The sequence below is a fragment of the Rattus norvegicus genome, chromosome 1, assembly GCF_021556685.1.
Source record: "Rattus norvegicus strain SHRSP/BbbUtx chromosome 1, alternate assembly SHRSP_T2T, whole genome shotgun sequence".
NCBI lineage: Eukaryota > Metazoa > Chordata > Mammalia > Rodentia > Muridae > Rattus > Rattus norvegicus.
The window spans coordinates 189,479,612-189,504,974 of NC_141534.1; the positions used below are offsets into that span (position 1 = coordinate 189,479,612).

Sequence of the window (25,363 nt, forward strand, 5' to 3'; positions counted from 1 at the left end):
TCAACACTGAGGAGGCAGAGGCAGGACAAGGGGGACTCAGTGTGAATTCCAGAACAGCCAATGGCTATGTAGAGAGACCCTGTCCCAAAAAACAGACAGATGAAACGACCCACCAGTGAAATTCGTATTGCTGTTCTGCCTACTTTTCTGCCCAGCTGTGTTTATTTTTGCTTCAGGTTCTTCGGGGCTCTGATATTAGGTACATGAGCACTTGTAACTTTTCTCTTCCTTAAGTATTAGCCTAATATCATCACCAAATACACCTTTATCTCTGGAACAAAGTCTAATCTCTAGTCTACTTGGCTATTTTTGAGTCTATTTTCCCTGTGCTGTGTCCACTGGTGTCATTGAGGCACAGGCTATTTTTGTTTTTTTTTTTTTTAAGATTTAATTGTATATATACATTTGTATATCTGTGTGGGTTTGGTCACTTGTAAGTGGATGTACCCAGAGTCCGGAAGATGATACTGGATCCCCTAGAACTGAAGTTACAGGCAGCTGTGGGCCACACAATATGGATGCTGGCAACCAAAGCTGGGTACTTGCAAGAGCAGTAAAAGAACAGTATAACAGCTCAAAACTACTATCATACTGTTTCCTTTCCATAGCATTCCACATCCACAAAGCTTTGATGCTTTCAACCGATTCTTGTGTTGGGTGGGTGTGGTTAGTGCTGTCAGCTTGACAGGATCTAAAATCACTTGAAGATGGGCCCCCCGGGCATGCCTATGAGAAAATCATTTCCTCACTACCCATTTCAGGCCTCAGGGTGCCTTCCCCACAGACCAGGCAAGCAGAACTTGCTGAAGCATGCATGCCAAAGTACCCAGCACGTAGTAGGTGCTCTCAAAGTATAGGTCGACCATTAGCTTGAGTTCCCTTTCTGAGGTACCTGAGGCAAACACCCACCCCTCTTCTCCAGCTCCCTCAGCTCCTCAGAACAGTTCTTTACCATGTCCTCACTTGACAGAAGACCTCTCCCTTCCAGGCTGTTACCTTTAAATGCATCCCCTATGGACTCAACACCAGGCAGATTTGGACACAGTATTTATTCAATGATGTTCCATACTTAGTCACCACATGGCTCTCTACCTGCATCGCAGCTCCCCACCTTGGATTGTGAGGGCCACAAGGCCAGCCCCCAGCTGTGATTTACAACAATGAACACAGGGTCACAATGAAAGAGCTCTGAGATGTTTGTGAACAGAAAGAATGAAGATGACATTGTGGGTCCTGAGTAAGGGCCCAGACAGGCTGCCCAACCCACAGAACCCAAGGCCTGAACAAGGCCTCAGAGGGTCCATCTAAGGGAGAATCTAAGGCACTGTAGTGAAGGACATGATTGGCCCACCAAGTGTGGTCTCCTGGTCTCATGGCACGTCCCTTGCCGGAACCGGTACAACAAACATTCCATTTAGAAGGTCTTCCTGAACGTCTGCAAGCAGCATTTGCTAATGAAAAATGAAGACAAGGCCATTCTTGGAAGAGTGTGCCCCAGAAGACACACTCTGTCACAAGACCAACCAGGTCCCTTTCTAAGGTCCCTGAGAATAGCAGCCTGGGAGCAACTAAGACTTTCAAAGGCTGACAAGGCACAGAGTGGATGAATGAAAAGATTAACAATACATGGAAAAAACTTTGGCTTATAAAACTCCAACTTGAGGCAGGGGCAACAGTGTCAACCAACATGCAGAAGCAGACGTGAGTGCAGCAGAGATGATCTCAGAGGTTGTCAGCAGCCCCCACACTGCCCAAATCCCAAGCCCAGCTCTCCCTCCTCCCCACACCCCAGTAACACACACGCACACGCACATACATGATCAACGGACAGATTGGCAATCAAGGCCTAACATCAGGAGAGAACTCTTGGCACTCTGCACGACATTACAAGGAGTCCCAACCAGACAGTAAAAGAAGCGCTGGCCTAAGCTTGACTGAAGAGTCTTGGTTGAGAAGTCAGGCGGTGCTCAAGACGGCCAGGTCTGGAAAGTCTTTCACCTCTCCTACTTCACTGAACGGCTGCCCGCCTTGGTTGAAAGTCAGCTTGTACCGCAACCGGATAGGTTCCTGGGACAGAAGAGAGGCTAAGATGTTAAAGCAATCGGTAGGAACAGAGAGTGAGGCCTACAGTAAAAGCCTCCACCCAACTTAGGACTCTCCAAGGAACAGCTGACAGCTTATTTATTTTTGAGACAGGTCTACTGTGTAGGCTAGGCTGGCCTGGAACTTGCTGTGTAAATCAGGCTTGTCTCTTCCTCTATTGTTGTGCACCAATACACTTGGCTCAGTTTGTTTATATAATTCCCCCTAATGAAAACTTAAGAGTAATGAAATGGCATAGATAACCTGACTTAGTCTCTTTAGAACTACAAATACAAAGAAAGCCATGCATGTATCCTGGAAGCCCTGCCCACCTCTTCAGTCCCAAAGGGTAATTTAGAGACCTACAGGGAGATAGGACATCTCCTCCAGAAGAGTCTAGCTAGGTATGAATCCACATGTCTCTTCTTTGGTTCCAAGCTCTGACAAACTATTACAGATCTTCTAACAAGTCCCGAAGCAAATCAGGCCCAGGCAAGAGCTGTTCCACCCCAAATTCAACTTGGAGCTCCCTAGACTTGACAGCAAAGCCTCAGTTCAGGGTCTACTCCATGCTACCAAAGACCCCGGAACATACTTTGTGTGGGTTGTCGAGCAACAGCATCTGAGAGATCACGGCTGGAGGCGTCAAAGGACTGAATGCTGGGAGCTTGGAACTGGATGCTGGCTGCAGCTTCACTCGCATCGACTATGTGGGGAAAAGGCAACATGTTAATCCAGAAAGCTACCACTTTAGTAAGGACACTCAGGCCAACAACAGCTTAATCTCCCTCAAGAAAATCACCTCAGGAGACCCATAGAGTCCCACATACACATTGCTTATGAGTGGCTATGGGACCCACAGAAGACTTTCCTTCTGGCCACAGGAATATACTTGAACTGTGGTCCGAAGTTGGCCTCTGAGAGGCAGCATAAAACGCCAGAGAAAATCTTAGGCTGAGCTCTCAATTTGCCTCTTACTAGCTCCACGCCTGCCTTAGATCAAGCTTTGGCTTAACAACAGTGTAAAGCAGTGACAGGCTACCACATGGTGAGAGAACACACATACCTATTTCTGTCTTTGCCTGCTTGCTTTTAAGACCAAGTAATAAAAAGAGAGCTGTGCAACCCTGGATAATAGTGGTTATGTTCATGCTCTACAGGGCCCAGGCCAGCCCCAAGAGAAAAGTCGAGTCAACCACCTTCATCTAGGTGAGGTGTGGTAACACACGACTATACTCCCAACACTCAAGAGGTACAGGCAGGAAAAGTAAGTTGAGGCCAAGTTTGGCTAAAATCAAGTTCCAGGCCAGCCTGACCTACACACTGTGACCCTGTAACAAAAAACCAAACACTGAGGGGCAGCTGGGAGGCAGCAACTGGGAGGCAGAGGCAGGCAGATCTTTGTAGGACAGCCTGGTCTACATAATGAGTTCCAGGTTACCCAGGGCTACATATGAGATCCTGCCTCAAAAACAAACAAAACCAACCAAACAAAAACTCCTCAAACAAGATTTTTAAGGAATTAACTTAAAAAGGATCTCCCCTTTTTAAAGTATTTTGAAGTCAAATACACAGGAATACCCCGGTAAGTAAGCTGCTGAAATCCACAGTTTTATGTCTAGCCAGTCTGAGTGAAGGGTCTGCCTCATCTGCCTCTCACACCTAACTAACAATGTCTCAGCGAATGTGCAGAAACGAGTCGCTGTGAAAAGGTCAGAGCTGGCGAGCAGCAGATCACTCACCTTTGGGACAGCCACCTGAAACATGACGTCCCAGACAGGCTGGGTGGCAGTGCTCATCATGGTCAACAGCAACACCTGCACATCCGGGTGGCCAGGGGCCCCCGTCTGGGAGAAGTGCAGCAGAATTCGGAAGCCGTTCCGGTCATACACGATGATGGGCGGCAGGCTGCCTGGCAGACAGGGAGCCAACAAGGGTCAGCACTCACACTTGATACCACGCCATCTGCACCCTGAACCTCAAATCCACACTGCCCTCCTCTAATCCAAAATGACTCCTTACCACCACCCACGCATCCTCATCACACACCTGGCTTAGGAAATGGTCACTGGATGTGATCATGACTAAAGTTATGCAGGAACACTGTAGACAGCACGGAATTTCACAAAAAAATAAAATTAAAAACCCACCACCCACAAATATAAAGCCAACCATGGTGGACCATACCTTCAAACCCAGCACACAGGAAGGAGAAGCAGGCAGATCTCTGTGAGTTCTAGGCCAGCCTGGTCTACATACTGAGACCCTGCCTCAAATACACACGCGTGTGCGTGCGCGCGCGCGCGCACGCACACACAAACACACACACACACACACACACACACACACACACACACACACACACACACCACTTGCACCGGAAACAAGCATTACAAACACTGTTTTGTTCTGATCTCTCTCAAATGACCTCATACACACAGCCACATTGTAGTCTGAATGAGAATGGACCCATAGTCTCATATGTTCCAATGCTTAGTCCTCAACTGGTGAAACCATTTGGAAAGGATTAGGAAGTGTGACCTTGTTTGAAGAAGGTGTGTCAAGGGTGGCCTTTGAGGTTTCAAAGCCTGATGCCAGGCCTAGTCTGTGTTTTCTCTGCCTACGTGCAGATCAAACATGAGCTCTCAGCTACTGCTCCAGCACCAAGTCTGCCCATCTGCCTGCCTGCCTGCCTGCCCGCCTGCCCTCCTGCCTGCCCATCTGCCTGCCTGCCTGCCTGCCCACCTGCCTGCCTGCCCGCCCACCTGCCTGCCTGCCCACCTGCCTGCCCGCCTGCCTGCCCGCCTGCCTGCCTGCCTGCCTGCCTGCCTTCCAACATGCTTCCTGCCATAACGATCATGGGCTCACCCTCTGAAAAGGTCCCAGCTAAATGCCTTCCTCTGAAAGCTGCCTTGGCCATGGTGTCTCCTCACTGGAGTAGAGCAGTGGCCAGGACGCACATCCTCCCTGTACTTTACAGTACGATAAGGATTTCAGATGTGGATGAGGGCCCAGTAAGATGTTCTGCTGGTAAAGGAGACTGATCTGATTTCCCCACGAAATGATACTAACAGTAATTTGTGAAGAAAATGCATTGAGTCCTCGTGCCTGACACAAAGGCACAAGCCTGTGATCTGAGTACTTCAGAGGCAGAAGCAAAGGCAAGAGGACCAGAAATTAAAGCCATCCTCAGCTACATAGTGAGTTCAGAGCTGACCTTGACACAGGAAAAATTAATGCTCCGGGCTCGTACTGTAATTATAAATATGACATTAGACATTAAATAGTCTAGAGAATGTGGTGCTGTTTTATTAAAACCACACTTACTGAACTGGACAGATGGCTCAGACTGGCTGTGCAATCACGAGGCTCAAAATTTGAACCCCAGAAGCCCACACAAGTGACGTATCCTGTGGTGGCCCATTAACCCCTATTCTGATGTGAGTGCTGGTTAAAGATCTCAGGGAGAGACCCTTCCTCAGAGTGACAGAAGATGCTCAACACCCTTTTTTGGTCTCCCTGAATGCATGCAGGTGACACACACTGAGCACACAGATGTACATACACTTGCACAAACACAGATACATACACAAATCTTTTTAAAAAGAGATTATAGAGATAGCTTAGTAGCTAAGAGCACTGGTTACTCTTCCAAGGACCTGTTTGATTTCCAGCACCCACATCAAGGTTTCCAAGGGTCTCTACAGTTCCAAGGAGTGTGACACCCTCTTTTGACTTCTGTGGGCACCAGGCACGCACGCGCGCGTGCGCACACGCACACACACACACACACACACACGCACATACACATACAGAGAGAGAGAGAGAGAGAGAGAGAGAGAGAGAGAGAGAGAGAGAGAGAAACTGGGACCATTAACACCATTAATCCTAACACTGTAGGGATTCTTTAGTGAGGCAAAGGCAAGTTAGTTCTGTGAGTTCAAGGACAGCCTGTTCTACACAGTAAATTCCAGGCCAGTCACAAGTGTATAGACAGAGCCTGTCTCAAAACAGAAAATAAAAGGACTAGAGTTGAATTCCGGTAGGTTCCGGCCTAGCATGTGAGAGGTGCTGGGTGGGGTCCCTAATGCCACATAAACTGGTGTGGTGGCAAACACCTGTAACCCACAGAAGCGGGAAAATCTGGGTCACGATCACTTTTGGTTCTGCAGTTAGTTCCAGGCCAGCATGGAATACTTAAGACTGCCTCCAATTCAAAAGGAAGGGAGAGGAGGAGGGACGGAGTGCAGGAGTAAGGGAGACAGTTCAGTAGGAGAGTGCTTACCTAGACTGTGCAAGGTCTCAGGGTTGACACCCAGAACCACAACATAAAGGACCTCGGCAGAGCGCCTGCCTCTGGCCAGCTGTCAGAGCTGTTACCCTTCTGCTTTCACGTCTCCTCTCTACACTGAGAATGTTACTATAGCTTTTATCCCTATGGTTAATCTCTGTACTGTAATTATTTAACACTTATGAACAGTTACACAGCAAACCAAACGACTCTCCTAAGCTCATTACCCACCTTCCCAAATGTTGACACCCTACATAGCTGTGGCATAATTATCACAGCCGAGAAATTAACACTGGACATGTAACATTGTTTCACTCAAAACTTAATAAAACAAAATAAGCAGCGTGTCTGCTAATTATTACCAAGTACATTTAAACAAGCTCACTGCCCGGCCTCCAGGGCCCCTGCACGCCAGCTCCCCACACCTTGCCTCCATGCATGACTCTGGGCTGTAGAAGGGCAGAGAGAGCCCTGGCGCTCCAGGCTGTTTTCTGTAGCACACAGTAGACCACAGCATATCGCCTTAGCTGGCAGAGCACTCTGGTCTCCTTCCCTCTGTAGCTGAGGCAAGACCCACTTTCCTCTATGAGGACCCACAGAGAAGCAGCGGCGTTAGCCAAATTCTTCCTTCAATTCCCACTGACCTTTCTCCGTCACTTCCAGTCACATCACTCCTTGAATCCCAGATGAACGAACATCATGTCCCTAAGTAGATTTCAACTCCTCATTAAACTCAACCTACGAATATCCCTCACAGGTCACAGTCCTAATACAGAGAAGACTAAGAAAAATATCAGCTCAGTAAGCCAAACCGCTCTCCTCCCCTCTGCCCGGCCTTACGTCGACCACGCCTATCAGTGTGGAGCAGTTTGTTGTCATTAGAGGTCTATCAAAGAAGGGGTACAAACTACTTACTGGGCTTCACAGACTCCAAAGGGACAAACACGTGAGCCAGAGGTGTATTCTGTGAGGCTGGGGAAGAAGCCAATGGCCCAGCCTCCCAGGACCAACCTGGAGAGGCCTTGGTACCTGGTGGCACCTCCTTGGGGATGCTTTTTTGTGGAACGTAATTCCTACGAAGAAGTAAAAATGACCAATGACTAACAAAAACTAGACGACTTCAGGAACCGACTTCAGGAACTGTCACAGTTTTTGATTTCCGTTTCTCTGAATAACAACAAGACATGCATGCAAGCGTGCCCACCCCCGCCAGAGGAAAATGATTAACACAGTCATACCAACCATAATGTAACTGTTAGAGAGAATGAGGGTTACTTATATATAAACTCACATAAAAATGTCTCAAAGATGTAACAGGACACCAAAACAGCTCTGTGAGGATAGAGAGAGGGCTCAGGACAAGGCAGCTGGGGCCAGGCCTGATGACCTGCGTTTGGCCCTACACTATGCACAGAACTGACTCCCAAATTGTCCTTAACCTCCACATGTATGATGTGGGTGTCTGTGGACACAAATGTACTCACACATGCATACTCAAGCACTAAGTAAATAAATGTAATAAAAAAAAAATTTAAGAGGCTGGAAAGACAGCTCAGTGGTCCAAAGTGCTTGCTGTTCTTGCAGAGGCATGAGTCCCCAGAACCCATGTCAGGTAGCTCAAAAGCCACTTATACTTCTAGCAGGGGATTTGAGGCCCTCTTCTGGAACCGGAATATGGATACGCTTTTTTTTTTTTTTTTTAAAGAAAGTGTGACTGGGCATGGTGGTACACACCTTTAATCACAGCACTCAGGAATAATAGGTAGTGGATCTCTATATCAAGGACAGCCAGGGCTGCATAGTGAGACTGAAGGGCGGGAGAGGGAGTTTGCTGGAGAGATGAATTAGTAATTAAAAGCACATAGAGGGCCCACGTTTGGTTCCCAGTGCCAACATTAGGCAGAACTAAACCCTTTGTAACTCTAGCTTCAGGGGACCCAACACCCTCTTCTGGCCTCCAAGAGTACTTGAGTGCATGTGGCATGCATATACACAGAAACACATATAAATAAGAAGAAATCTTTAAAAAAGAGAAAGGAAAAAGTCATGTTGGAATGCGGCTTCATAAAAAGAAGCTACACTAATGCCCCATCACATGTATAACAAAAGCAAAGGCATGCGCCTGTCTCCTAGCACTCAACAGGCTGGAGAAGGAAGACTTCCAGGGTAGTCTGCACTGCAGTGAGACTCTTAGCTGGGGTCAAAGGGGAGAAAGAAAGTAAAGAAAGAACTAGAATCAAGAGTCAGAAGAAATCCTCTTTGAAAAGAAGAAAGAACTTTCAACCCAGTTTTTAGGGAATGGTATTTAGGACCTACACTACTTTTCTCTAGTTTTAAATAATTTCAAACACAGCAGTCAGGAAAGAGAAATAAGCATTACAATTATGTGAGCCAGACTCGGGAGGTCGTGTGGGGCACTGCTGCGATCACTGTACTTAGAGGTAGGAGCCAGAAGTTTAAGGTCATCCCTGGCTTCTAACGGTTTTGAAGGCAACGTAGACAGAAGACTGTCTCACGAAACAAAACAGGCCAGCAAGATGGGTCAGGGCAGGTAAAGACACTTGCTGTAAGTAAGTTCGAGCTCCGGAACCCACATAAAGGCAAGACAGAAGCACCTCACAAAATTATTCTCTGACCTCTGCATGCTGACCTACACACACACATACACATACACATACACACACACACACACACACACACACACACACACACACACACACACACCATCATCTGTCACCAATTTCTTTCTGTTTAACTTCTTTCTGGTCCTATCTGAGTTAGGATCGGGTAAGGTAAGACGGCCAAGGGGAAGCAGCACCATGCAGTTGTGATACAAAGAGCACATCCTTTAGCACAAAGGGGTGGGGAAGCTGCAGGCAGAAGCCATCGGCCCAGAACACTCACAGTGGTCCTGGAGACGGCTGTGGCGAGAAGAGATCCAGCAAGTTCCGGTCTGCAGAAAGACTCTGGATTCCACCCCCCATGAGTGTGATGGCACCAGGCTGCTTCTTGTCCTTACAGCAACTTGGAATGACAACCTGCCAAAGCAAAACCGTGTCTTTGGTGGCAGGAGAAGAAGGGGCGTGACAGAAGACCCCTGCACAGACCTTCAGGAAGCAGAAACCGGTAGAAGGAAAGAGTTAGCGTAGAAGGGAAAGAGATGCCCTTCCAGAAGGTGGGGACTAAACCAAGTAGTACAGATGAAGCCAAGCCCATAGGATGAGCTGCGAATCCCAAAGAATGGTGCAGTAGTGATCGCTCTCTGGGCAAGCAGCACAGCCCCATGGTAGGGCTGGGTGACCCTTCCCATAACTCCCCACTCGAGGAAGAGCTTTCCTACCTGGTTCCTAGTGGGAACATCGTTGATCCCTATGAGAAAGAAGCAGAGGGAGAAACATCATCAGTACAGCACCAGACTGTCAATGGGGCTGGGCGGCATGCTCACCCATTCTAGGGTAACAGTAACACCTAGACTAGGGACCTGCCCTAAGCCAATCCTCGACCCAAAGACGCTTATCCACAGTGCCCGGTATGCCAGAGTACCCCCCACAGGAGCAGGCCCGTGCTGCCTGAGGGAAACAAACTCACTCATCCCTCTACTTGGTGCCATTCTGTGCTTCAATAACGTCCTCTCTCACCTAAGGCCGCCAGGTCCTGATGAAGCAAAGATGGTGCCTCCAGGTCAATGAGGGGGCAGTTCTTCCCACAGGGTTCTGGACTCGGGAACACTATCAAACAGATGGGGTTAAAAGACGCAGACATTTAATCCCTACCTGTATCCTCCTCCCAGAAGTCACCATGCCGCTCCCCAACAACCTTCTGCCTCAGCTGGGTGCCAGAACAGCCGGCAATAGACCCACATGTTGGGTGGCCATAGCCACCCCCCCCCCCCAGTCACTGAAGTCTTTCTTTTGCCCCGCCCGGCCCCTCTCATCACAGGGTTGGGCTGCTTCTTCAGCTTAGACACCTTCTCGGGTTTCTGATCAAATTCATCTATAGTACTCAGAGATTCTCAGGCCGAGCTCCAAGCAATCCTAACTTAGAAGGTATAGATCAGAGGCTTTGGGGGCAGTATTGAGACGTAATCGTGGGTCTTGTGAATGCTGGGCAAACATCTAAGACTGAACCACTGACCACTTCCTTGGTCTCAGGCTCCTAGGAGCACTGGAGAGGGATTAAAACCTGGCACAACGTAGCCTCCTGTTTGCATGATCAGCCATGGGGGCATCTAACCTGCCATGGGTATGTGGTGGTTCCTGTGGCAGGGGCCTGTTACCTGCAACCTATTTCTACAGAAAAGGGGACAGAGGCAAGCTCTCTCATTCTTGTGACTTACACCCTGCCTGAAACAGAAAGCTTTTAGCACACACCTCTGGAAGCAGGAATGGCTCCCACTGCGGCGGGCACTGCATTCCCGGCATTGACTCGGCCTTCCACCACCTGTTTGTACAGCAGAACCCCTTGGGTGAGAAGGTCATTTGCTTGAAGAATCTCCGCTGAGGAAAAAAAAAAAAAGCAGATTCAGAACTCCTCAGTGTAGCAGCCAACCATCTATCTTAGTGACTCCACATGGCTCTATCAGGCTTGGCACACTCCGGACCCCAGACCCTGGTCATGTGACCAGCTTCCTACCAGCCTCCATCGCTTAGCTTTAGCTCTATGTCCCACTGTCCACACCGTTAACTGGCAGCAGTTCACACTCCAACACTGCTCTTTCAACCAGGAATTTGGGGGGATATTTTTAGTTGAGACAAGTTGATGTGGATGTCACTATTACAAAAATTCCTTTCTGGGCTGGAGAGATGGCTCAGTGGTTAAGAGCACTGACTGCTCTTCCCGAGGTCCTGAGTTCAAATCCCAGCAACCACATGGTGGCTCACAACCATCTGTAATGGATCCGATGCCCACTTCTGGTGTGTCTGAAGACAGCTGCAGTGTACTCACACATAATAAATAAATCTTAAAAAAAAAAAAAATTCCTTTCTACTTGGTTCAGTTATTGAAAGCGTCCCAAATCTGGAGATTGGGTACAGAAATCAGCTTTGTAGCCTGTACACTTTACCCGTCTGCAAATATAGATCTGGTATTTCTAATAAAAATTTGGCATCCTAACAGAAGCATACTTAATAATAAATAACCACATCTGGCTATAGTATAGTTTTAGTCTCTCAATTATACCTGAGTTATCTCTCAATTGCAGTATCAGTAATAGAAAAATGTCACCACAGGAGAACACAGTCAGTGAAACATTCAGAGACCCTTACAAGTCAGGGACTGTTTCTCACGAAAAGGAAGAATCAGGAAGGAAGGAAAGAAGGAGAAAGGAAGGAGAAAGGAAGGAAGGAAGGAGGGAAGGAAGGAGGAAGGAAGGAAGGAAGGAAGGAAGGAGAAAAGTGGTAGGGCACTGTTTCTTGGACTTCCATGGAACAGTCACACAATGTCTCTTGTAGGTATCTACAGGCTTCTGATCTTCACATTTCTTACTCAAACCCAGAGTCTTCAGAAGATGTAAGCCATCAGCCCATATCAAATCTATCTGTCTTGTCTATGGCCCCCCAGCAGCACACCCACATCTGTTTTACACTTAGGGTGCAGCTAGAGCCAGAGAAGCAGAGCCATTACCCAGTGCATCGTCGTCATCAGTGGTGTCGCTTGCAAGCCGGAACAGAGTGGGCCGAAGCTTCTCACATCTTTCATAGACAACCTGGGAAAACAGAGCCAGATTCACATCCTCACACCCAGGCCCCACCCAAGTCCTCACATGTCTCCCTCAGCTGCCTCAGAGTATAGGTGTCTTCCTTAGGCTATGTCAGATCCGTGACTACAGTTCTGAGTTAACATGACAGAATCGGAAAATATTAGAGGGCTGGGGCTACAGCTCAGTAGAGCTCTTGCCTCTCATGTGTGGGCTCCAAGTTCAACAAGCACGCACGCACGCACGCACGCACGCACGCACGCACGCACGCACGCACGCACGCACGCACGCAGGGAAGAACTTCTGGGTTAGTTAGAAGTGCTGGTGCAGGCCTGTATCTCAGCATGAGACCCCCTTCCTGGTTCAGCTGCAACACCTGTCTGTCACCATGGAAGAGCTTCCCTGCTTCATCACCAACACCATGTGGAGAATCTCCCGTCACAACTATGCTGATGGCTCAACCCCTTTACAACACTTGCCTGGTATTCTCCATAGGATCCCATTCCCCTCCACCTCCCTCTGCACCCCAAAGCCACTTTCTTCGCATTGGGAAGAGGAGAGAGGCTTTGAACACCTCTGCAGCTTCACATCCCCTCCCTCAGCTAACTCCCTTCCTCTGGCCACCTGTCTGCCTACTACCTGCTTTATTCACTGTCCAGGTCTTTCCTGGGCTCACACGCCAGCTGGTGGTGTCGTCCTCTACAGGACAAGACACACACTGGATTTGAATGAAATCAGAAAGCTCAGTCTCAAAAGAACAAATAACAACAAAAACCCACCTGGAACTGGGAAGACAGTCCAGGCAATAAAGTCTTACAAGACCTAAGTTTGGTCCCAAAGCCCATGTAGAAAAGTCTCTGTACTGTCTGTTTTAGGGAGGTGCAGACAGGAGGCTCCCAGAGCACACTGGCCAGCCAACCTGGAGTGCTTGCTAAGCTCCAGGCCAATAAGAGAACGTGTCTCAAAATCAAGGTAGATAGCAACTGTGGAATGACTCCTGAAGTTGACCCCTGACCCCCACAAACATGCACGTGTGTACCTGCACACACGAGAACTGACATGAATAAGCATACAAATTTTTCGCCTCAGGAGAAGCTATCAAGCCAGGAGAAAGATAGCCTAGGGTTGAAGTGTACAGTCTGAGAAGGAACTTGGGTCTGGAATACATATAAAGAACCCTGTAAGCAGGGGTTCTCAGCCTGGGGTTGGGACCCTTCTGGGGGTCAAACAGCCCTTTCACAGTGGTCACCTAGGACTGTCCTGCATATCACATATTTATACGTATGTTTACTTACATATATTTATATACGATTCATGACAGTAGCAAAAATACAGTTACAAAGAAGCAACGGAAACAATTTTATGGTTGGGAGTCACCACAACATGAGGAACTGTGCTAAAGGTTCTCAGCATTAGGGAGGTTGAGAACCAGTGCCCTGAAGACAGGTGTAGAGGCTCACACCTTTAATCCCAGCACACAGAAAGTAGGGGTAGGTGCGTATGACACCTTATCTACATACTAAGTTCCAGAGCAGCCAGCCTGTCTCAAAACCAAACAAAAACAAAACAATAAGCTTAAGACAACCCAGGGAATGGGCAAACCATTTGGGCAGACATCCTCTACAGAAGCAACAAAAGCGGCCAATAAGCACATGGAACGTGAAACACAGGCCACCAAAGAAACAGTCACAGGAGAAGCATGCAACAGCCAGGATAGTAGTCACGAAAGAGACAGGTGACAGTAAATGACGGCAGCAGGGACAGAGTCCTTGCATGTCACTCATGAGACTGTAAAATGGTACAGGTACTTTAAAACCCATGTCAAGCAGCTCACAACCTGTCGGGAACTGAAGCTCCAGGGCGTCCAGTGCCCCCTCCTGGCCTCTGTGGACACCCACAATATGTAGGTTGATGTCATTATGCAGGTGAGGGCTGGCACAAGTTAGATCAAGGCCATGACTGGACAGTAAAAGAATAAGGCGGGGATAAAGTTTTTGTAAGGCAGACAGAGAAGGATGACCCAGATCGGGGGTGGTCCTGAATTGCCAAGGTAGCTGGGATGGATTTCTATAGGCAAATTTATCTTATCAAGGTGGGCGGTTTATATCCTTATCAATTGGTTGTAAGTTTATTGTGTGGATGTACTGTGGGTTGAGAAATTAACATGTAAATCTAATTGCTAAATTACAAGTTTCTGGAACTTTGATTTACCGGGCTAAAGAGGACAGTGTGTGAAACAAATGGCTGAGAGGCAGTTGGAGCGTATGGATCTGGTTCTGTTGCCTGCACGGAGTAAGACTGAGCAAGGGCCTTCAGAACAAGATGTGTGTGTGTGTGTGTGTGTGTGTGTGTGTGTGTGTGTGTGTGTGTGTGTGTGTGTGGTAACTACCACCTAGGGGACAACAGCCAGGAGTGGGCAGTTTGCAGACCAAGTGGTAGAGTAGCAGCCAGAGTGAGAGGATCCAGCTCAAGGGAACTGACAAAAAATGTTCCTTTTTAATTTTTACCGCAACAACAATACATCTTTAAAAAGTAATAAATAATAAATGTTGCTCAATGAAAACACAGGATTTTTCTGTAGTGGAGGTGGCATTGCTCTAAAAAATTAGACTGTGGTGATAATTATCATTACAACGTTAATCATCGAAGGGTGTTATCAAAAAGAAACATATTCTGAGCAGAAATCAGAATCAAAGAAAGTGGATTACCCACTGCCATAAGGATCGTGAAGTAGTACACTTAGGAAAACACTCTAGCAGCTTCCTAATGAGTTAATTGTTCATTTACTCAGCAATCCCACGCCTAGGCATCTCAAGAAAAATGTAGGCGTATGGTCATTCAGTATTCTGAACACTATTTACATAGCAGATTAATTTCTAATCATCACGGTCTGAAACCACCGAAATATTCATCAGTCGAGGACTTGCATACATATTGTGGTGCATCCATGCAAAAGACTACCCAACGCTGTGCATGCTAACCTAAAAATTAATTCAAACAGAACTAAGAGGTAGAGAGTGCCATTCTACTTATAAAAGATAATAACGTGTCGCTGGCTGGTGGGAATGGATGACAGAGGAACAGGGAAACTTGACTCTCAGGACCGCAATGACACAGGAACACACAGGTACAATACATCACACTTAAAACAAGAGGTGCAGTCTGAGGTCCCAGCTAGCATTACCTGCAGGGCCTGCTGGTCAGGCAGGGCATGGCCTGGCCTTCGGTACATGCTCAGCATCTCCCGCAGCACTCTCACGTGGCTGCGGACTTCCTCTACCGCACTGACTCGCCTGGACACCTTTTCTGACTTTTCTTGTTCCTTTGAGGGAAACCAAATGGATAGAAGTAAGAGGAGTCACCTGGGTAACTCCTAACTAAACACCAAAAAGGGAGAGGCAGTGCATGCTGGGAGTTCAGGAAGTCATGAACACTTAAGCAGTGAGGGTGCTTGCCCAGAATTCCTGCAGATGACTATACCGTCTGGGGACCTGGGGTCACTTCAACTGTCCATTTCGTCTCAATTCTTCTGGAACAGATTCCCAAACCTAACTCTACCGTCAGCAAATGCTTTGTCCTATGGATAAAAGGAGCTGGGAAGCTGGGCAAGGAGCCTTGAATCTAATCTAATCACCGTCCTGCTGGTCCCATTCAGGATGAGGAAAACATCTCTTCTCCACCCTCGCTGTTCTTCACCCCCTTACACACAGCCACACCCACTATCAGCCCTGTCAAAAGCCAGATCTATGGTGCTAGCTGCGGAAATGCCCACCTCCTTGACCAAATTCTTGATCAGCCGGTTTGCAGCCTGAAGATCCTCGGGGTGGTTGCTCTTGAGAAGTCTTGTCAGAAGCTGAGGAGTGAACAAGAGTGTAACTTGTAAAGAGAGGTAAAGCTGTAACTGTCCCCAACCAAGTGGGAGCACAGCAATTAGCAGGACCAATAGCCTTATCCTACCAACACAGTGACACTGGAACATAAGTGCTGGGACTATCTGGAAAGACGGCTTGGCTTCTCAAGGGATGGAAGATGGAAGGATTAAATCCCCTAAAGGATATCTGGGGATGTCATTTGTAATCATCATGGTCTGAAACCACATAAATACTTATTAATAAGTGACATCCGTGCAACAAACTACCCATCGCTTAATATGTTAGAACTAGAAAATTAATTAAAACAAAGTTAAGTAGGTAGACTGCCACTCTACTTACAGAACAGAAGTCAAGAGTAATGAGCTGCCTGTGGGAATGGGGGTAACAGAGGAAGAGAAGGGAGACCTTTTCGAATGCCACGACTGAAGAGGGTACTACTTGCACATAGTGAGCAGAAGCCAGGGACGCTGACAGATTCTCTGGAGTACAAAGTGGCTCCACGGCAGAGAACTACCTAACTCAAAAGGCCAAGCGTGGGGCGAGGAGCGTGCTCAGTTACAGAGCACCTGACGAGCACACACAGTCCTAGGTTCCATGCCAGCGATGTAAAACATAAATAAACGTTGGGAGTACTGAGGAAGACCCGGCCACATGCTCGAAGAGCAAAGTCTTATCTCCCCTTTAGTTCCGTACTGAGCAATACACCTGGCACACAGAGCCCCTCCCAACTGGGACAGCTACCATTCCCGGAAGTCCTCAGGGAAAGGTCAAAGGGCTAGGTCAGGGTTATAGGAACTAAACATGCATCCACACCAACATGCACCCCTTTGCTACTCCCTTCCCAATTCCACACATATGGACTCTCTCACCCCAACAGGAATACAGATAAAGGATGGTGCTCAGCATGGCATTACTATGTGGCCCACCCACAGGAATATCAGACTTCCGGCCACCTCATATCTAAAAGCCTGGAAGCTCTCCCCGATCGATCCTGGTTCCCAAACCAGAGGATGGTCAGGCTGCACATGAGCCACCAGGTCAGGAGGAGAGCCTTACCTTTGACTTTTCCTCATCAGCATCAAAGATGCTCTTCGGCCAGGGGGACGGTGGCGGCAGGATCTTATCCATCGGTAGTTTAGGGTCTTGCTTTATGATTCCTAAAATACGCAATTCCTGAGCTAAGACGCTGACATCGAAGGAGTCCAGGATGAAATCTACTAATCTCTGATCCCTAACAACTCTATCAAGCAGCAAGTCAGGCATTAGCAGGGCTGAGGGCCGCCGAGGATGGGCCTTGTCCATCATTAGCTCTGGCTCCACCGCCCATTTCCCCGGTGACTTCCTTTTAAACATGTATCATGGGAGAGGCATGTGCACTCAGCGGCACACATGTGGAGATCAGAGGACGGTCTGTGGGAGTCAGTTCTCTTTCTACAATGTGGGTTCCAGGGATTGAACTCAGGTCATCGGTCTTAGCAACGAACGGCCTCACCCACTGACCCAACTCACCGGCCCCCAACACTTTAATTTTGAGGAAAAACAACCCAACCAAACCACTACTGCTGTCCTCCTTAGAACAGGAAATGCTATGAGGGGGAGGGGGAGGTAGCCAAGCTTGGCTGACGCCTACTCAAGGGAGGTTACCTATTGTCTCTGGGTAAACAAAGCTATTTTATATATCTGCTGTCCTTTAATTCTTTTCATCTATCACATTAACTTTGGTCGAAGGAATAGGGGTTGAGTCATACTTATAGCTCTGATGGAGATATGATATTTGAAACTGTTCAAAACATTGTAAGATCACAAAGGCATGATATTGTTCCCTCCTTTAAAAGTTAATCCAGAGAAGGGAGGGATGACTCAGGGGTTAGGAGCACTGGCTGCTCCTCTAGAGGACTGGGGTTCAATGCCCAGCACCCACACAACAGCTCACAACTGTCTGTGACTCCAGTTCCAGGAGATCTGTCATACCAGACATGCATGTGATGTACATATACATGCATGTAGGCAAAATACCTACAAACATAAAATAAATAAATCTTTTTAAAAAAAAAATCTAAATAGATAACTGTCAATCACCAGGATAGGAAACTGCCTCTCCAAAAAGGTGTAACTTCAAGAAACATGATACACATGAAGGCACGTTAAAGCATTGGGAAGAACACAGTTCTTTTAATGAGCCGTCTACCCCAGAAGAACCACACAGATCTTTTAATGAGCTGTCTACCCCAGAAGAACCACCTTCCATGCAGATCCTCACTGCTACGTTTGCCTACTTTTCTGAGTTCTAACTTGGTTTTCGGTTTTACTTTTTGCATATGTAATGTCTGTGCATGCTCACATGCATATAGGCATGTTTGCATGCATGTGGGTGGAAGCCTAAAGCTGATATCAGTTCACCCATCACATCAAGTCTAGCTAGTTGGCTTGCCCAGGAAATCCTGTTACTCTGTCCTGAGTGTGGGGTTCACAGGTAGTCACCATGAGACTTCTATGTGAGCTCTGGGGATCTGAACTCCAGTCCTCAGTCACGCACAGCAAGTGCTTTATCTACCGAGCTATCTTCATATCTTGAGTTCTAACTTTAAAGGCCTTTGTGTGCCCTCTCAAAAGGCAAGGGAAACTTTAGGAATTGTGATCAATTATTTTCCACCTTATTCTGTTTTGGGGGTTTTTTGGGTTTTTTTAATGATTTACTTACTTTTATTTCATGTGTATTGGCATTCTGGCTGTATATACGTCTGTGTGAGGGTATTACATCTCCTAGAACTGGAGTTACAGGCAGGTCCAAGTCAACTCGTGGGTGCTGGGAACTGAACCAGAGTCCTCTGGAAGAGCAGCCTGTACTCTCAACCACCAAGCCATCTCTCTAGCCCTTTTGAAAATCTATAAGGCAGGCTGACCTTGAACTTGTGATCTTCCTGCCTCTATCTACTTCAGCAAATCCTTTGGTGTGCACCTACCATAACTGGCCCTTGTTCTCTTATGAAGTCTGTAGTTGAATTTGAGCTATGCTGACAGCCAGCAAGCCTTAGCAATTCTCTTTATCTCTCTCCTCCACAGGGCTGCACATGTGTCAAGCCCAGCATTTTACTGGGGATTCGAATTCACATCTTCATGCTTGCACACAAGTACTGTTACTCCCTAAGCCACCAATCAAACTTCAGGCATCACTGTAAGCCCCTCCCACCCCATCTCCACTGCTGTGGGGTGTGCCTGCTGCTTCCTTAGAACTTTCTGCCTTCCTTCTTTCCATGTTCCTCCTTCCCTGCAGCTGCTAGGATTCATAGCTTGCCCACAGATCTGTTGTTTTTTTTTTTTTTCTCTCTCCAAATCCAATAAAACTGTCTTCGTGTTTCCTTTTGAGTCTATTTTACCTAGAAGAGAAAGACCTAGCAAAAGGGACCCTGATTCCCCAGTAACAATTTCACTAAACATCAACAGCCTTCAAGAAACACACTTGAGATGTAGCTTGCTGGTAGAGAGCCTGCCTAGATTATGCAAGTACCACCTAGAATAAAATACCTCTACAGATGGAAACAAAAGAACCCCCCAAAACAGCATGTACACGGGCTCTGATTAAGGTTTTATATCACCTCAGCACTTCCAGAACTACCACAAAAATCAGGCCAGAACCTGACTGTCCTAAGTCCTGTATTCTGTGGTGTAATGGAGCACCATGGCTCCCCAGGGCCGAGATGACTGCAAGACATCGCTCCCTGAAGGCTGAGTGTATGCAGCAGGGGGAAACATCAAATGCCAAACCCAGTTCCTTCTTGCAAAGAGCCTGGCATGAAACGAATCCAAGAACCAGGCAGCCCACACAAAGATAGATGGCTCTAACTCCTGTATTGACAATAATCCCAAACCACTGGGCAACTTGCAATTTAATGACTCTTCTTGAAGCCACACATTGAAGACATGCCAACAACCACTTTAGCTAAAAACCTAAGGAAAGACTGGTGATTACAAGAAGCAATGGGAAGCAAACGGTAAACAGAGCTCAGCTACCGGGCATCATCCCCGCACTGGGAAGCTGAGGCAGGAGAATCTTGAATTGAAGGCCAGCCTGAGCTATGCATGCACTATATTTTTACACTTACTTTTTAACTTATTTATTGGAAGGAGGGCACACAAGTGGAGAAAATAACTTGGAAGACTTGGTGTGAATGGTTTGTATATGCTTGGCCCGGGGAGTGGCAGTATCAGGAGGTGTGGCCTTGTTGGAGTAGATGTGGCACTGTAGGGTGGGCTTTAAGACCTTAACCCTAGCGCTGGGAAGTCAGTATTCCGCCAGCAGCCTTCTCAGCTCTGCCTGCACGGTGCCTGCCTGGAGGCTGCCATGTTCCTGCCATAATGATAATGAATTGAACCTCTGAACCTGTAAGTCAGCCCCAATTAAATGTTGTCCTTACAAGAGTTGCCTTGGTTATGGTATCTGTTCACAGGAGTCAAGCACATTTACCTGCTCAGCCATCTTGCCACCTCCAGCCTGAGAGATAAAGGGGATCTTAGGTAAACACAGCACTGGCCTCCTATGCATGAAGCCTGGGATTCAATCCCTAGCACTGCATTAAAAAAGTTCCAGCCTAGGCCATATGAGACCCTGTACCCCAAAACAACACAACACGATGAGGACAAGAACGCTATGGCCAAACCTTGCTTCTTCAGCATCTGATAAGCATCTCGGATCTTGATGTCTTCCGGAAACCAGACTGTCCAGCTAAAGAGGATTTCAATAACTCTTCCTTTAACCTTCTCCGTAGCCCAGGCCCCTAGGTACTAAAGTAAACAGAAGAATGAGAGAGCTGGAGGGACTAGCTGGCCAATGCCCACCTCCACCTCCCACCCAAGAGATGCTACTGAAGTTCAGAGTGAGCTGTCCACAGTGGACTGGAACTGAGACACAGCCAGAGGGCAAGTTCCCTGGCACCAGATCTCAAAGCCTCTTCTGGATGCAATGTGATCCAGTCGGCACCACTAACACAAAAGCTCGTCATGGAGCAGAGCGGAGCACAGCGGCTCATTCTCAATCTTTGCACATGGTCTTAGGTGACTCCTGTGAAAGGGTTGTTTGGCCCCCAAAACGGTTGCAACCCACAAGTTGAAAGAACCACTGCTAAAGTCGCAGTAGCTAAGACACCAAGGCAGGAGAACTGCCCTAAGTTTGAAGTCAGCCTGGGTCAGAACTCAACTATAGGGTACACACTAGGTGTCAGTAGCATGTGAGTGACATAGCTTAAGACAAATGTCAGGAATAAAGGTGCAGCAGACGAGGCAAGAGGCAGCCTGAAACTTAACGGTCACACCTGGCTGTCACTAAGAAACCTGAACCTCGGGGTTGGGGATTTAGCTCAGTGGTAGAGCACTTGCCTAGCAAGCGCAAGGCCCTGGGTTCGGTCCCCAGCTCCGAAAAAAAGAGAAAAAAAAAAAAAAAAGAAAAGAAAAGAAAAGAAACCTGGACCTCACGTTACAGTCTCTCACCTCCTGTAGGCCACACTGCCCACCAGCAGATGAGGCCACTTTCAAGGAAAAACCAAGCTGCTGATGGGACAGGACAGGGGTCAGGTAAGAACCTGAGAGCTCTTTCAGACACTGGCAAGGAGACAGCTTTTGGACACAGGGCCCCTGCTCCCGACAGGTAGGGTGATAAAGTTTGAAAGTGGGGCTCAGGTGCAGCATAGTGGGCAGGCCAAGTCCAGGTACTCACCTTTGGGGACAATACTTTGATCAGTTCATTCAGGAAGCGAAACTTGGCCACTTCATTGTGGAACTTCTCCCCGCAGTGGTTCATGCATATCTCCAACACCTGCAGGCAAGCAAGGCCCCCGTGAGGGAAAGCCAGTACTCTGGGCTTGCCTTGAAGCACAACAGGCTGGCCTAGAGGCTTACTGACCTCAGCTGCTGATGGGTAGGATCATAGCTAACTATCCCTCAAGTCCTTTCTCAAGTCCCCTGGCCTTAGAAAGAAGACCATGCTGGGCTGGGCTCCGGCTCAGCGGGTAGTCTTTGATAGCATGCTTGGAGCCTACGTTCCAGCCCCAGCAGCATCCTAAGTGGGTGTACACAACTGTATTCCCATCACTTGGTAAGCAGACAGCAGGATGAGTTGTTGAAATTTATCCTTAGATACCTTACTGAGTTCAAAGCTAGCCTGGTCTACATGAACTCCTTCCTATATCAAAAAACAAAGATGGTGCTGGGGAGATAGCACAGCCGTTAATACTGGCTGCCTTCCAGAGGACCTGAGTTCAGTTCTCAGCACCCACGCTGTACTACACAACCATCTGTAACTCTAGTTCTAGATCTGACACCCTTTTCTGGCCTCCCTAGGCATCGTACACACATGTGGAGTACATACATACATGCGTGCAGAAAAAACAGATATGTATAAAGTAAATATTAAAACAAAAACAATGTCCAGATGTGGTGGTGCACACCTTTATTCTCAGCAGACCCAGGTGGGTCTGACAGTCTGGTCCAGAAGAAGCTCAGTGGGGTGTTTAGGTGACTCTGAGCAAGTGAAACAGCCCAAGTGTCTCCCTGTCCCCAGCAGCAGAAACCCAGTACACAGCACCTAAGACCTGCTTGTTCCACCACCCCTGGCATCCACAGGCAAACTGGGACTGCATTCCTGAGCCCAGACTAGTTTTCTCTTTTCCTTTTTCTTTCTTTCCCTTTTTTGGAGACGGGGTCTCTCTACTGTGCCACCCCAACTCAGTATGTAGACCAGGATAATCTCAAACATAAAGATCTGCCTACCTCCCAAAAGCTGAGATTAAAGGCATAAACCACCATGCCCAGCCCACAGTGATTATTTTTTAACATATCAAATGAGTCTTTGTTTTTGAGCAGAGCCTCCTTTCAAAGCCCTGGCTGACCTAGAACTCTTTATCTAGTTCAGTCCAGTCTCAAACGTACAGCTGTCCCTTTGTCTCTGCCTCTAGAATGCTGGAATTACACAAGCCTGTACCACCGCAATTTCCCCCCAGGTTGATCTCTAGGATCCTCCTGCCTTAACCTCCCAAGTGCTGGAATTTCACAGCCAGCCCCCAGCCTTCTTTTAAAGATAGTAAGCAGCCTTATTTTTCAATTCTACAAATAGGAAACACTACATTAAAAGAGGGGAGGGAGTGTTAGAGTGGTGGCTCTGTGGTTGAGAAGACCTGCTCCTCTTGCTGAGGACCCAGGTTCAAGTCCCAGCACCAACATGGTGGTTTACAACTTCAGGACCAGGGGAACCTGCATCTTCTTGGGCCTCTACGGGCACCAGGCAGGCATCCTGTGCACATATTTACACACAGGCAAAAGGCTCATACACATAAAAGTAAACCTTTTTTTAAAAAAAAAAAAGTAGCTGCCAATATATACAATATATACATAGTAAAAGAATTCATATTAAAATCTAGACTTCTGAGTTCTTTGGGGAATGGAAAAGTTCCAAAAACACTGGTCCAAACTCAGGCTTAGCAACCACGAACAAAGCTTGCACAGTCGCTGCCCGGTACACATGGTGCACAATTGCTCCACCAGCCACATCTGTTAGTGATCCCAGTTAGGGAAGCAATTGGAAGTGGATTCCTCCTCTCCTCCTGAAGCCGCTCAGTGCTGTCTCAGTATGTATCTGGGAATTCCCTGAGCCTATTGTCAGTGCCTTGAAAGGAGAACCTGTCTGGTGACCTCAGTGTTCTTTCTGGAGTTGAATATGTGGGCTGAGTGGCCAGCCAAACTCACCGTCAGGGCGTAAAGAGCTTCCCTCTCCTGTGGAGACTGGATCTTGTGGGCCAGTAGCCAGGGCGCATGTGTTGGGCTGAAGGAAAACCAGAACAGACCTGGATTCTGGGTAGGGTGAACAATCTAGGCAGTCTAGTAGCACACGCTCATCCCACGCTTACTCTCTTTCAGAAAGGTGTCCCAAAGCAGAGGATGGCACACCTGGCAGAGCGCAGGCACAAACCCATGAGACACTGAGGTCCTTCCACCCTACTCTGCCTATAACACTTGGGGCCAGCTTCTGCCCCAGCCACTCTGAGGACCCACAGCCAGGTGGTCAGAGCTCAGAGCAGCACAGACCCCATCCATCCCGTGACAACCACTCAGGGAACATTAGAGCAGGAAGAGTGAAAGCTTGACAAACATCTGACTGTGTGGCACCATGTAGGTCAACACTGGGTGAATGATTAGTTCTCATTTCCTTTACAAGGGCTTTGGAAATGCATTCAACGAAACCTTACTCTAACTGGAGACATGATTCAGTGGTAGAGCGCACACTTAACATGCATAAGGCCCTGAGTACAATGCCCATCACTGCAAAAATAAAACGAAATAAAATAAAAGCCCTGCCCTTCTTTCTCCTACATAAAATAGTATATTTAGAGCATAATGAATAAGGGGCTAAGAGACGGATCAGCAGTTGAGAGCACTTGGTGTGAACACAGAGGACCTCGATTCAGTTCTTACATGGCAGCTCACCACCATCCTCAGGACTCTAGCCCAGGGATCTGACCTCTTCTAGTCTTTGTAGGCATCAGGCATGCATGCAGTGCATTTACAAACATGCAGACAAAATGCACATGCATTTAAATAAATCTTTTTAAACTTTTTAAATCATAGCTAATAGTTTGTCACTGGGAAACCTAGCTCCATTTGTGTTTTATAACTTAAAACATATAACAATCAGAAAAAAAAAATCTTAGTTTAAAAAAAAAAGTCAGGGTTGGGGATTTAGCTCAGTGGTAGAGCGCTTGCCTAGCAAGCGCAAGGCCCTGGGTTCGGTCCCCAGCTCCGAAAAAAAAAAAAAAAAAAGAAAAGAAAAGAAAAAATAAAAATAAAAATAAAAAAAGTCAGGGGGCTGGAGAGTTGGCTCAGTTAAGAGGACCGACTGCTCTTCTAGAGGTCCTGGGTTCAATTCCCAGCAACCACATGATGGCTCACAACCATCTGTAATGGGATCTGATGCCCTCTTCTGGTGTGTGTCTGAGACAGTGACTGTGTATTCGAATACATAAAATAAACATTTCTTTAAAAAAAAAGTCTGTCTTGGCATAGCATGCCTTTAATCCCAACATTCAGGAGGCAGAGGCAAGAAAATCTCTGTGAGTTCAAGGCCAGGGCTATATAGAAAGACACTGTCTCAATAAACAAACAAATAAAATTATATATATATATATATATATTTATATATTTATATTATATATATATAATAATTATATATATATAAACAAAATACCACAGAGTGAAATGAGTCCCAGCTACAGTCAGTCCCTGGAGACAAGGGTCAGGGTTCTGTCCCCTGCTCTCAAAGTCAAGTGTGTCTATAAAGGAGCTTACCCACTGGGGTCGGTGTTCACCTGCTCACAGAACTTCTGGATGGCTGACCAATCCTGCTCTGCCATACTTGGGTTTGTGGCTTTGTCTGTCAAG

The 25,363-nt window shown here is 47.3% G+C and overlaps 1 protein-coding gene across 3 annotated transcripts in view; it reads right to left on the minus strand.

Moving 5' to 3' along the window:
• Nucleotides 1-1,034: 1,034 nt before the first annotated feature.
• Nucleotides 1,035-25,363, minus strand: part of Gga2 (golgi associated, gamma adaptin ear containing, ARF binding protein 2) — a 42,003-nt gene continuing 17,674 nt past the window's right edge. For 2 of the 3 annotated variants that reach the window (XM_087659577.1, NM_001100519.1), the window contains 16 exon segments: nucleotides 25,271-25,355; nucleotides 23,675-23,750; nucleotides 21,651-21,749; nucleotides 20,599-20,722; nucleotides 16,997-17,097; nucleotides 15,841-15,921; nucleotides 15,253-15,390; nucleotides 11,996-12,077; nucleotides 10,744-10,869; nucleotides 10,012-10,101; nucleotides 9,714-9,742; nucleotides 9,278-9,411; nucleotides 7,289-7,446; nucleotides 3,825-3,994; nucleotides 2,678-2,788; nucleotides 1,035-2,067 (listed from right to left, as the gene is read on the minus strand). In XM_087659577.1, coding sequence (XP_087515703.1) covers nucleotides 1,957-2,067; nucleotides 2,678-2,788; nucleotides 3,825-3,994; nucleotides 7,289-7,446; nucleotides 9,278-9,411; nucleotides 9,714-9,742; nucleotides 10,012-10,101; nucleotides 10,744-10,869; nucleotides 11,996-12,077; nucleotides 15,253-15,390; nucleotides 15,841-15,921; nucleotides 16,997-17,097; nucleotides 20,599-20,722; nucleotides 21,651-21,749; nucleotides 23,675-23,750; nucleotides 25,271-25,335 — 1,695 coding nt within the window. In that variant the 5' untranslated portion in view covers nucleotides 25,336-25,355 and the 3' untranslated portion in view covers nucleotides 1,035-1,956. 3 annotated transcript variants of the gene reach the window in all.